Here is a 14104-nt window from a genome sequence, read left to right as displayed (position 1 = left end):
GGAAGGGAGAGAGAGAGGGGGGAAAGGGAGAGAGAGAGAGAGAGTTTGTAAATGGCATTTGAGCTTTATCTGCAGTTTTCCAAAGTCCAGAGGAGTATGGTGTACCCGGGAATGCCAACGGCGTACATTTGTTTCTAATCACAGCCCTTGTGTCCTTTAAGTACGGGCATGTACCGTAGTTATAGTTTTCAAATGGTTATGACTGCATCAGGGTGTATTGGCTAAATAAGGCGATTGCTTTTTGGAATGTAAAATCCAGTGTATTCCACTTGTACTGGCCCTTTCCTTGTTTTCCAACACAGCATCCTACTATTCACATAAAGCTTTTGTGTATCAGGCTGCCGCAGGCTTTTGCAGCTCAAAAGGACCAACAATGCCCATGTGGGTACAAACATAACCTGCTTCTTTAAAGAACATTGTCTATCCTCTGTGCCCTAATGACTGTGAATGGTTCAAAGTGGTTTTTTTTTTTAAAAACACGCTTTGGATGACTGAAAAAAGGGAGAAAAGGAAAGAGAAGAGAAGAAATCAATGTTTGTCTCTCTTCAGATAAATGCATGGAGCCCAGGCAGTGTAAGGCGGTAAGAGGGTAATCTGTGAAACAACAATACCGTGGGCTCGACAGGAGAAGCACTAATCTAAAGGCTGGACACCGGTGCTATTCCTTAAACAGGAGTGTTCTGTGTCTAAAAGATTACACTGTAAGCTCTGACACCATAATGGTCTTGACACACACGCTCATACACAAGCACGTATACACAATTAGCTTCTTCTGCCTGCATTGAGCTTCTGCAATGGCTGTCCCCTGGTTCACAATGTACTGTTTGGTTTGGAGCCCTGCTGGCACAACACATCGATAGTGAACCTTGATTGAGGCCCGCTGCCAACAATGAGCAGCGAGGTGGGTAGTGATTGACGCAGAGAAAAAATAAAAAATAAGATGCCCTTGAAGAATCGACAATGGTGGACACAAATAGTGTGTGTCCTGTGTTTTGTGTGCTGTTGGTCCATGCAGTCATATTTTGTATAGTCCTGTGAGTGAATGTTTCTTGGATTTGAATGTACAATATCTGACTCAACAGTCTATAATACATTTTCTTTACATGCTTTCTTTCTTTCTTTTCAGTAATTGCATCCCCTCTTATCAGCTGTAGCTTCTGAGTATAGAACAAATAGCTTTGGCATGTGTGCAACTCTTCGACGAGAATGAAAGAAAGGGAAAAAAACAAACAGAAAAAAAGAAATGTCCTTTGCAGTTCTCCCCCTTAATGACGTATTTGTTGTATAATGCAACAAAAGAATGGGACCAAGCAGAAGTGTATAAAGAGGTAGAAAACTCCCCTGCATTTTTAACATCCATATTGCAATGTTCCTTCTTCCTTGTTTTTACTGGTTGATTTCTATATATTTGTGCATGACTGCCCCTGGTGGAATAGCACACAACCACCAATAGGAATGTGTATCACATTGACCCACAATGCTAACGTTTGTGCACAATGCAAAACAAAAAACGGGGACAAACTTGTTTTCCTTTTATTTGCTTGCACATAGGCTATCTTGTCACTGGACTGTTTGTGCAGTCTGTGTTTCTAAGCCATGAGCTCAATGAGTTGTACCAATGCTAGCTTTCTTAGCAATGCACAGTACTTGTCTGTGTGTATTTGCTGGAAAAGACACTGTCGGATTCAGTGACGTGCGGTGAGGTCAGTGAGTGGGTAGGCACTGAGTTCTGAAAGCCAGATTTCTCTAAACCTATAGCCTATATCGTTAAATCAAAAACAATAAACAACAAACAGGCACGCACGGCCGATTTCAAATAAGTTCCTCCCTCTTTCTCTCTCTCTCTCACACACACAAGCCGACACACACACACACACACACACACACGCACCCGACACACACACACACACACACACACACAGACGGGACGTAGCCTATATGAAATGCAGGTTTGCCCGTAGCCTATAGTTTGGTCTAAATAATTAAACATCGCACCCAACGACTTAACGGACCCGTCCCTCACACCTAGGGCTGAAAAAACGTAGGGGAACAAGTCAAACCAGGCTGATTAGTTCAGTTGCGCTTTCTAGATTTGAAGGCTCCTCGTGGTCTGCTCGCTCATTAAAGGGGGCTCTTGTGCTTTCTCCGCCATTCTGCTCCCAACAGTTTGAAGCGTTTGTGGATGAGGGCTCGACAGGCGTGGTGGTCAACCTGACAGTGGATGACAGAGACGACCCAGCCACGGGGGCGTGGAGGGCTACCTACTCCATCATTAACGGAGATCCCATGCAGAGCTTCGAGATCCAAACCAACCCGGACAACAACGAGGGAATGCTCTCTGTGGTCAAGGTAAAGCGTATGAAACTGCCCCATCTGCTCGTTTACAGCAGTGCGTTGAAGATATAGTGCATCGATGCTGTTGCCCCCATGAGGAATGATGAAGGGGGGGAGACAGCAGTTTGTAAACGCTGCCATACTGAGAAATACAAAGAGAGTTTTGTGGAGCTGATAGGCTTAATCATAAACTTTGTGTCAAATCGTCAGCCAATGGCTTGAACGTAACCGAAATTCATTTTATGTGAAAAAGGTTACGCACTGTAGCTTTAACATATTTAACCAACCTTCCATAAACCTGCCCAATCATTTCCCCCCCGCTCACTCAGCCCCTGGACTACGAGGCCACTGCGCTCCACACGCTGCTCATCAAGGTGGAGAACGAGGATCCCCTAGTGTTTGACGTTGGCTACGGCCCCAGCTCCACGGCCACCGTCCTGGTCAGGGTCCTGGACATCAACGAGGGGCCCGTCTTCTTCCCCGACCCGCTGACCGTCACCCGGATGGAAAACATCCCTGTGGGCAGCTTCGTGGCCTCGCTCAACGCTACAGACCCAGATATATTAGAAATGCAGAGCATCAGGTAAGGTCATAAAGTTCAATATTTTATCGATTATAACTTAGGTAAAAATGGATCCTATGATATCTTAAATAACTTAGGATGAGTTGTTTTCCCTTCCCCCATCGTAGCCTTTGCATGCAACGTCAAAAGGTCAACCCAGCTAGCGTTCTATCACTACAGTCTGGTTCCTTGCTTCAATGTGTCTAATAGGCTTCACATACACATTTGATTTTAACCAATACTATGAATGCAGCCAATTTTTGATGTTAATATTCCATTGATGACAGAATGTAGATTGTATGTTAGTTGTTTTCGGTGTTTTTGTCATTTTTCATTTAACATTGGAGATATTCCTAGCAGGAAATGTTCTAACGCCTGGTCAAAATAGTTGTAGGAATGTGCACATTGATATGAGTAAAGGGGGCGCGAGGACTGGAAGTTTTCAGGGGCCCAGCCATTTGGGTTGGCGACCCAGGGTAAGGTGCTTCGGAAAGAGGCAAAGAGGTTGTTTGTGGGATTGGGCATCATCTGCTGAAGTTGGTGGCTCAGTTCTGTCAGTAATGACCGTCCTCCTGATATTCATTCACTTTCACTCTGTTCTGTCTTTCCTACTGTCTGGACATTCCCTCTTCACATCATCTTTTTATCCCACTCAACTGATCCACTCTCTATTCCTTGTTCTCTGTGCCTGTGTTGTGAAAACAAATAAAAGACGTTGCCCCGAAGAAATGTGTAATTTACTGGCACAGGTTGAGACCATTCACCCCAGTAAAATGGAAAGTCGTAGAGTGGGGGCAGCTCATTAACTTTTAAGAAAAAAAGCCCTCCGTCAAATATTACTATCATCATAACAGCAAGGCTATTAGTTTCACTATGTGCTATATTAAAAATGATTCCTCTTACTGCCAGAGGGGAGACCCCCATAGCGTGTGCCGCACCTCCTGTTTACAAGATGGGAAAAGTCATCATTGCATTTATTGGCTTTCAGGCCCTAATTTATACTCCATTTAGATTGCTCTTTTCCTGCACCCGTGGACTTTATATATCATGTATAAAAAAAAAGCGTGCTAAGTAAACACATGGGGATAATAATGACCCCACGGAAATAAAAGTCGGTGGAACGTGACTTATTATTGGTGCTGCTTTATGTGCTGTAAAACGTAGTCAAACGTAGTTATGTGCTGATCAAACGCTACACAACGCATGGAGTTGTTCTACCGGATGTTGTGTAGGAGTCAGGACCTATGTCCATAAAGCTTTGATAAGTGGCAGTCTGAGATCAACAGTCGGATCACATGATCGTATACGTCAATTTTAATGTGGTGGTCTGAGGTTTATTTGTAGTTTGGTGGATGGGTTTTGTCTTCATCGATTTAACCTGGATTTTATTTAATTTTTTAAACAATACTTTCAAACAATTAAATCATCTCTGTGAGGACCTGTATAGAGTTGTTGCTAAGTGAGATGTGTTAAATAATATATTAACAACGTAAAATTTGAGGACATACATTTTAAATGTAAAAGTACCCATAGCAAAGATTAGGTCCGGGTATATTGAGGCTCTTTTACTATTGTGAGGAGAGCAGCACCGGTTTCCCTGAGACAGTACACTAAAAATGTTCAAATATAAATTTATTAACACTATAAAAGGTGATTATAATGGGATATAACACCAATAAAAACATACCATAAAATGGACCTGGATAATAGTGACATAATAAAAATGTCTAGCACAGTAAGATCAGAGAGGAGGGGATCTAAAAGTTTGATTTAAAACAACGGGGGAATGGATTGTATAACAGCTTACTGTCTGTACCGTGTTGCGTGCTGTGTGTTGATTTCTGCCATAAATGTCCTTGGGGTATGTCATAAGTATAGTAGTTGATTCAGAAAGTATAATACACAGTGAATCAATTATAGAGGTATGCAGTGTACAGCATCATAGCAATGGAACCTGCTATAGACAGTCTTTCACTACACAAATAAGATACATCTGCCTAATCTCTCCTGTATGACATGAACACGCTAGTATGATATCTACGATATTCACCAAGCATCGTAGTAATAATATTTGCTAATTAGCTGATGCTATGTGGTTAGTTCCAAATAGAGTTCTGACCTGTTACAACACGTTATGGAAAGTGAATGGATCACCAAAGTTATATCAATCCATATTGAGAGGCACATTAATGTGTTAACTATAGTTATATAACCATTACATTGTTATTGATAAGTGTTAGTCTGAAGTAGCGGACCGAGAGCGACATAGAACCATTTCACAAAAGTATTGAAGAATCTTGTAGGCTTAAGGGATGTTAGATCAGAAGAACCTTGTAGCTTCATCATACAGTCCATTCTAAAAGTGTATTGTCTGATATAGCTAATTATATTGGCCTGAATCAATGCGATGAATCAATGGGATGGAGGTATAGAAATGAAAGGCCAAACTCCCTTCATCAAACCAAATATTTAAGGAGAAAAAAAGTTTGAAATACTTCTCTTCATTCTTCCTTCAGTCTTGTTTGCCTATTATCTGCTTGTCCTTCAGCAGAAAATGGAGTAGCACTCCAACCGGTAAAAAAAAAAAAATCTCTGCGCACGACAGACTTATTCTGTCATTGAACGCCAGCATTACCACAATGAATTTTGATATGCCTCACTGGGGTTAGAGGAAGTTGAATAGTTTGTCGTCTGTATGTTTCTCTGTGTAGGGTTTGGTGATGTTTCATCTATGTATAGCCACGGATGAACAGCTCTGTGTTTTTGACATCTTCGGATCTTTGATCGATCTTCCGAGTCATATACTGTACAGATATATGCATCCATCTTACTTCTCTCTCTCTCTCTCTCTCTCTCTCTCTCTCTCTCTCTCTCTCTCTCTCTCTCTCTCTCTCTCTCTCTCTCTCTCTCTCTCTCTCCCTCTCATTCTCAGCATACATTTCTATATTTATTTCATGGCCACTGTGTTTGTTGTCATTTCATCCCCTGATATCTTGCCGGTAACTGTGACTTTGAAGTGTGATAACTGTGACCTGCAGACAGGCTGAAGACATTGTTAAAGACAGACAGTTGCAGAGGTGGAAATAGGAAGAGAGCGTGCATTGAATGAAATAACAATCAAATGTGTGTGTGTGTGTGTGTGTGTGTGTGTGTGTGTGTGTGTGTGTGTGTGTGTGTGTGTGTGTGTGTGTGTGTGTGTGTGTGTGTGTGTGTGTGTGTGTGTGTGTGTCTACCCCCTGGGATGCGTAGGTCAAATGCATTTGACATGGAACACAATCGGTGAGACTCGCTGGTCAGTGGAGTCAATAGTACACACAGCCCAGCATAAACACACAGACACAAACACACACACACACACACACACTAGGGTTGCCACCTTGGATTTAGGAAAAAAAGGGACACTTGATGTTTGGGGCGGAGGGCTCGGCCATTATTAGGCTACCAGTTCAGACTGACCAGTGTAATGACCTATATTAACCATAAACACCTACAGTGCTTTTTACAGTAGGATATATAAGGAGACTGAGGTGGGAACCCTGGACCTTGTAGGGTGGTCCGGGGGAATGCTCCCCCGGAAGAAAAAAATGCAACCTTTTAAAGTACAATTCATCAATCTGGTGCACTTTGAGAAGAAAATTGCATGCTACCAGGCCCAGGGGCCCAAGGGCTCAGGGGGGCCCTAAGCCAGAAATACAGATATTAACTTTACATGTCGCATTGATTGTCAAAGAGCTCAGTCACTCATGTCAATAAAAGGGCCTAAAAGGTATCGCCTAAAATAAGGAAATAAATCATCATGGGCCCCTCAACTAGTAGGTGAATAATTGAAAAGCAAGTGCAAAACTAAAGCATTATTAGCTCTGTTTTAGGGGCTTCATGAGGGGCCTTGAAGGCCCCCTCACACCTACAGTAATAAGCTTTCTATGTGTAAATTATATACTGTTCATAAAAAGTAGCTATCCACCCTTTATCTGTTGAATAGGGATAGGGAGGAGTGGGGGAGGGGGGGGGCTTTAAGAGTCTGGGCCCATGGGCCCATTATCTCATAATCCGTATATGAACCAAATGGTTTCCACAATCTTTGTTTCTATTTTCGCCGGGAGCATGCACAAGCATTATTTATTAAAAAAAAAAAAAAAAAAAAAAGTGGGGGGCCCCACACTGGGTCTTGAAATGGGCCCCGAGATCGTTGAGACCGCCCCTGCCCGCTTGTCTTGCCGCCTGACAACTGAACAAGAGTACCTATCTGCAGACCCATGGAGAAACGGAGCTCCACCGGAAGCACGATGGGGCCACGCCCCGAACTCATTTCATTGGTCAGAATTGTAACCTACTCTGAGATTGTTTTCACTTTACACTGCAGCTCCGACTGAAGAAAGAGTCTGTTACAACGCGTCCCTGTACAGTTTAAAGCAAAATCACTCCATAGAAATCTCCATCGAGATGTTTTTATCATTTCCTGATGATTTTACGTTTGACCGATCATTTATCTGATCAGTAGCGTAGTTCTCAGCCCTCGTGTCGTTCATATGCGGCCACCTTACACATCGTGACATGCTCTACATTCAGATTAATAAACCTATTGTATTGTATGTATCTCATTATTTATTTATTTATTAACAGTAGTTTTTTAACGTCTGTGCCACTGAACATGGGCTATTTATGTCAGGTTGAAATGTAATTCTGCGGCTGCACGCGATCGTTACTGTTCACTTGCGTGATGATCAATAGCCTAATATGAATATAGAAATTATATAATAATTAAAACTGTGATCACTAGAGGACAAGGGATCTGGTAATAAATCAATCAGGATCTACAATGGAAACTGTCACCTAATGTGTCAGACGTTAATGTCTTTCACCCCACTTTTCAAAATTAGCTGTTTATTTTAATGTGGTGGCACTTTTTGTGTTTTATTTATAAGAGTTTATATTTGTATGTGATTGACCTACTTGTTATGATTGTGAATTAAAGAGACGGATTTCGGAAGATGTACACAAAGCTTCGTTGCTTCATTCATCTTCTACCTCAACATCTCCTTTGTACCACCGTCCTGGCCACTTGGGACCCTTAACAAACTGACGTATTTTACTGTGTACTAGCACCATAACCGGTGGAAACTGTGTATTATTATTCACCGCTAGGTGAACTCCGGCAGTAAAACAAAAAGAAGAAAACAAATTCAGAGTAGGTTACAATTCTGACCAATGAAATGAGTTTGGGGCGTGGCTTCCGGTGGAGCTCCACTTTCCCCATGGGTCTGCAAATAGGTGCCTCTCCAACTGAACGCTGCACTTTCTCTCTGCCCGGCCCGCTCGCCTCTCCATTGAGAATGCATTAGTTGGCGCAACAAACGCCTCGGCCTACTGAACGAAGGAAATCAAATGAGGTTTTGTCATTTCCCCCCAAAAAACGGGACAAATTGTGTCCCGGGAGAGATTTATTTTTTCCCGGGACAGCTGGTGAAAAAAGAGAACAATTCTGGGAAAAACGGGACGGGTGGCAACACTAACACACACACACACACACACACACACACACACACACACACACACACACACACACACACACATGCATGCATGCATGCATGTTTGTACTAAGTGTGAGCAAAAAAGTGTTTTCCAAAATGATTACCTACTAATTTAAGCTTAGAAATAAATTGCCGATTATAATCACATTGTTTAGACTGTAAAACAGCACAGTTAACTGGAAAACGTTCACTTTTTTGTATGCCAAGTGTGTAACTGAAATGATGGATATTTTAGCACTTTGAAAGGGAGCAGAGCCACCATTTATAAACTTTAATTAGCTTCACCTGTGCTTGTCCTGCTAGGCCGATTGTCACAGAATGATTCAGTATCTTAATCACAGGCCTACTGTATAACAGGCTGTAGAGAATGGAACAGGGAAGGACAAGGTAATGGCAAAAAGGTAAGAATAGAATATTGATGTGAGAATGACAGAGTATATTTTGCACGTACATATATTACAACACAAATTAGCTGAGCTCAGGTGACCTTCACCTACAGGGGCAAAAATAGGGTTAGCTATATTTATCAATGCAGCGTCAGTCTTCACACATGTTTAGAATGAGATCAATAAAATCAATCCGTCAGACAGCTTATTACAACCATAACACATTTATCAAAATGTTAATTGTCCAGGCACTGAAATTACAACATGTTTAATTCTTTGTGAAGTTGGAGACAGGCTATATGCTGTTTAGCTTTGCATTAGCCTGGTTGCTAGCCCACAGCTTAAAATACAACCAAGCAGGGTTATCTCATTATCAAGGATAGCACACCGTTTCCTTTACCTTTTTTTTCTCTAAATGCTTTGTTTTTTGAGGGTGCAGAAAATGTTTTGCAAATAAGTAAAAGTGTAGACACTCTGATAGGATCCTTATATGTTTTTCTAGTCACCAACGATCTTGTTGCCTTCTTTCATAATGCTGATGATGGGAAGAACATGATTTCCTGGAGCAGATGTAATTAAACTCTTAATGATAAAGGAAATATTTTACACAGCATCCTACTGATCCCATAAATCACATGATGCAACTTTTCATAGATTCTTTTTTTAATGTAATTCAAATAGCAGTAATTAAAGCAGTGCTTAGGGCAAAACAATAGAGTTGTGTTTTTAATTGAAGTTTTTTGGCACGGGTGGTGAGAAGAATGATTAGGAGTGGCAACAAAAAGGATTTTCTCTCTCTTCTCTCATGCAACACTAAACGCAGCAGTTTCATTCAAGCTGACCTTAGATAATCCATGCGCTCGTTCTCTCTCGTAAAACTAACGAGTTACATAATAACAGCAAGTATGAGTCTTTTTTTTGATCCTGTTCAGTATTTAGGCCAAACTATTAGGCAGTGGGGGGATTTGTCTCGTGTTTCCGCTGACAACATTTTTCGAGCCCTCTTGACTGGTTTAGGGGCTTTAGTGGAGCCGAATGGTTTTATGAGGACTGAAGGATAAAGACTCGTCAGACACGACAGTTGGGATATGAAGACCGAGAGAGTTGCTTTTGACAAAAGGTTTATATACGGTAAACTTTCAAACACAGAAGTGTTTTGCTTGATGCGTGGGCATTTGACTTTGAGGAGATACAGTATGTGGCAGAAAGTTTACTCTGGTATTTTGGTATTTCTCAAATCCTATCTTAAAGAGCCTACAAGGAACTTTCAGTTTGTGTTAATTCTAGCGACCCCTTTGGACAAAAGCGGTAGTGTTTTTTTCACGATGCAAGCTGTACCCCGGACAAAAGCATTAGGAAAAACTACTATTACAAATAACATTCTTTGCACTGATGGTCTCATTTGCTGTATCATGTAAGTTATGATCATCAGAGTAAAAAAATTTGACTGTTTCACAAATATTAAAAAAGTTCCTTGTACCTTCTTTAGACTTGACTCTTCACGCAGCTCCGGTGCCAATCTTGTAGCCTGTGGAAAGGGGAGCAGATAATCTAAAATGTCATTAAGAAAGTTTGTCTAATTTAATTAGCTCTCATTTCCAGTGACAGCACTGAATAACTATTTACACTGAAGTAATTGGGGCTTGATGGGAAAAAGAGACGGTGTTTTTAACAGAGTAAAGTGCCTTCGCAGCCTTGGTTTAAACAGAACGCCGCAGTGAATCACATTGGACAAGATTGGTGCAGAATTTACAACACTTCAGAGAAAGAAACGTTGCATTTGCTCTTCCTTTCTTTAATACAATTTCCGTCCCATATTTTCTTTCCGAGTGATCTCAGACAATATGTGCAGCTTTACCCCACCACATGGAGAAGGTGTACTGTAGACAGATAAAACAGAATGCTTTGAAGAAAAGTAACTTCTTTGAAAATCTCAAGGGTAAAAAAACAAACATTTCCATTGTATTTCTGATGGTGTACCTATTCACATTGACCCTATAGACGTCCCAGTTTAGCCGACAATCAAAGGTCTTCAGACTTCAGCCACCTCTCGGCCACGACTTCTCCATCTCCCCCGAAAAAATACTTTTATTTTTCATCCTTATTTTTGAAAACAGAGAGAATCTGAAACAGCCTGGTCCTCCATAATTTAGCAGCAGCCTGTCTAATACTTTCACTTCTCACTCTGGTCATACTCAAGTTAAAAGGGAGGGGACTTAAAAGACAAGGGGACAGGGAGCTGATGTGTCAGCCATGACAACTGGCAGGTTTAGCTTTGAGGAGCAAAGGGATGAGGAAAAAGAGTGAGAGAGAGAGTGATGGAGGGACAGCCAAACAGACTGAGTGGATGACAGGTTGCATGTGAAGGCGAGAGGTGTCCGTTGCTACAGAGGCTGACCTGTGGAGGGGTCTGACAACTTGATCGCTTTCAAATCTGCCTGAAATTGTCCCCGTCTGCGCAGCATCATCTACAGAAATAGAGACGGAGGAGATGTAGGACGTGAGTGAACAGACATTCCAAAAGAGTATAGGCTTGGGCCCGTATGTGATAGATTCTGACGGTATGATACATAATACAATAAATAATTCAATTGTTCTGAACACATTTGAAATAAATGCAGCAACCTTTAAGTGAGCAGCTCAACAAGGTTGTTAGAGACATGCTTACTTTCTACACAAATCAAAGTTATGATGCAGGTATATTCTGAACATTAATATCCTGTGTGTGTGTGTGTGTGTGGGGGGGGGGGGGGGTGTTTATACCTAATAATAAGAGGGAAAATAATAGCAGTTTTCAAACCTTGACTTGTTCAAACCACGGTATACATTGAAACTGGATACCGGACCATGCAAGAGAGTACACTGGGGAGAATGTTTTGTTGGGAAGGAGCCAGCGAGGAATAATTCACCTGACCGTCACACAATTGTAACACCACATTTATTGAGGCGGCAGTGGCGAAGTGGGCAGGGAGGTCACCTCTGGAGTGCAGGGTCGGAGGTTCGATCCCCCACCTACCCGCCACATGTCGAAGTGTCCTTAGGCAAGACATTGAACCCCAAATTGCTCCTGATAGTTAGCTTGCACCATGCGTAGTAGCTGCTGCTATCGGTGTATGAATGTGTGTGTGATTGGGTGTACAAAACAATGTAAAGCGCTTTGAGTCTGTGAAAAAACCAGGGAAAAGCGCTATATAAGTGGAGTCCATTTATAAGCTTGTCATTATTCTAGAAAAAAATGTTGTCCAGCCAGATATGCTGGGCCACTTAGATATGCTCGTTGCTGCAAAGTGCACAAATTACTATACGTACTAATGGGTATGAAACAGCAAAGTAAAGTAAAAGAGGAAATCAATAATGCTCTTGCCCAACTTTAGCTAACTCATTCCAAAAGTCAGCCCAAAGTTCAAAGTGGCCCTGCACTGCAAGAGGGGAGCACATTTATTTGGCCAGAAGTTTGCCCCAAAAGGAGTGGCATATACAATTTAATGGAGTTTGCCCGCAACCCACTCTGTCATCATCTCTCTCTCTCTCTCTCTCTCTCTCTCTCTCTCTCTCTCTCTCTCTCTCTCTCTCTCTCTCTCTCTCTCTCTCTCTCTCTCTCTCTCTCTCTCTCTCTCTCTGTCTCTCTCTCTCTCTCTCTCTCTCTTTCACTCCATTTATTTCAACACATGGCATTTTGAAAATGACCCCGCAAAAGAACCCATAACAGGAGAGCTGGGAACAGGGTCATTCATACAGCTTTTCAAATCCTAGGTGTTGGCTAATACATAAGAGGTCATCAGCCATATCTGCAGCATTTGCCAAACGTCTAATGGGAGGTTATATATCATAACCTTGACTTTATCTCCCAGTGTACCTGGGCAATACCAGAATGTGTTTGTGTATATATTTTGACAGTATATTAAATAAAATATTTGATGCCCTGATAAACTAAATGATGAAGGTGGGTTAGGATTCCTTTGTAAACTGTTACTGCATTTCTCAAATTGATGACACGTTAATACATTTAAATACTAGCAGCTGTGGCCACACTTTAAGATTTTTTTATTTCTGCCATGGCGCAGGTCTAATATTCAGAGCATGTAAAATGCATTTGTAATTTGTAATGCACAGGCATCAATAAGAGTAATCAATAGTACCAACGGCAGAACAGAGAAGACGGTTTGAAATTGCAGTTCCAAATCCTGCCCTTTGTCATTAGAAACCAATATACAGAAGAATGTACTTAATTTCCCCATGTATAAGTCCTTAATATACCCTCAGCTGAAGGGAGGATTGTGTATCTTCATAAGAATCAATGGAGTTAGTTTTCATCGTGTCTTTTATGTGCAGAGCTGCCTTGCTTAATTTAGAATGATCTGATACATAGAGACTGTGGATACCTCAGCATTGCATTCATTACCTCAAAGCAGCAGATAGGCCGTCTTATATAAAGTTTCATTGATATTATGAGTTTGAAGTTTATTCCTTTTAATGTCAGAGCAAAACCAATACAGTCCCCTTTATCCTTCTGGGATTAGAGCGGGTTTATTAAAGGCTAATCAGAGGTTCAGATGTGTTTCTCATGTCATGTAAAAAGGGGGGGGGGTGCAGGGACTGGCTTGAGTCATACAGTCAGTAGAATAGTGTACCAGGAAATAATGAAAACAATCCTAAACGATGCCAAGAGGAACCGGGAGAGAGGAGTACTGTTCTGTGAAGCCGGGGAAATTGCTTTTCGTCCTCTTAATTACAAGGTTATGGTTTTCAACTGATGCAAAATAAGTGCTATTTTGCATTGTATATTGAAAAATGTTTTTATTTGTTCTGTGTTGTGCTACTCAAGCTAGCTTCTTTATGAAAAATTATGTTAAACTCAAGGACGGCACACAAGCTGTGTGTGTGTGTGTGTGTGTGTGTGTATGTGTGTGTGTGTGTGTGTGTGTGTGTGTGTGTGTGTGTGTGTGTGTGTGTGTGTGTGTGTGTGTGTGTGTGTGTGTGTGTGCGTGTGCGTGCGTGCGTGCGTGGAAAAAACACGAATGGGCTTGAATAAACTCAAATAAACTAGCTCGAAAACTGATTTGCTTGTGTTTTCGTGGCATTCCAAAGTGTCATTATTGGTGTGTGTGTGTGTGTGTTGCATGTGTCAAAGGAGTGTTCTTGCCAAATATTGACAACGCAAACCTTTCATTTTTGTATTTAATTTACAGTGTGCCATTCCTCTCTGCAAGCCAACACAGTGTTCTTTGTTCAGTGCACCCAACGGAGTGGCTGCAGTTGTTTAGTGGAGTTGGCAGAGAGCCTCCTCCAGA

At 41.6% G+C, this 14104-nt stretch overlaps 1 protein-coding gene across 1 annotated transcript in view; it reads left to right on the top strand.

Annotated features, from left to right (window-relative positions):
• Nucleotides 1–14104, top strand: part of cdh13 (cadherin 13, H-cadherin (heart)) — a 357669-nt gene that overhangs the window by 288372 nt on the left and 55193 nt on the right. The window contains exons 9-10 of the mRNA XM_080027417.1: nt 2167–2349; nt 2664–2917. Of these exons, the coding sequence (XP_079883543.1) occupies nt 2167–2349; nt 2664–2917 (437 nt within the window). The remainder of the gene's footprint in view (nt 1–2166; nt 2350–2663; nt 2918–14104) is intronic.

The sequence above is a fragment of the Ammodytes marinus genome, assembly GCF_949987685.1.
Source record: "Ammodytes marinus genome assembly, chromosome: 5".
Taxonomy (NCBI): domain Eukaryota; kingdom Metazoa; phylum Chordata; class Actinopteri; order Uranoscopiformes; family Ammodytidae; genus Ammodytes; species Ammodytes marinus.
This window is presented reverse-complemented; position numbering and strand designations above follow the sequence as displayed.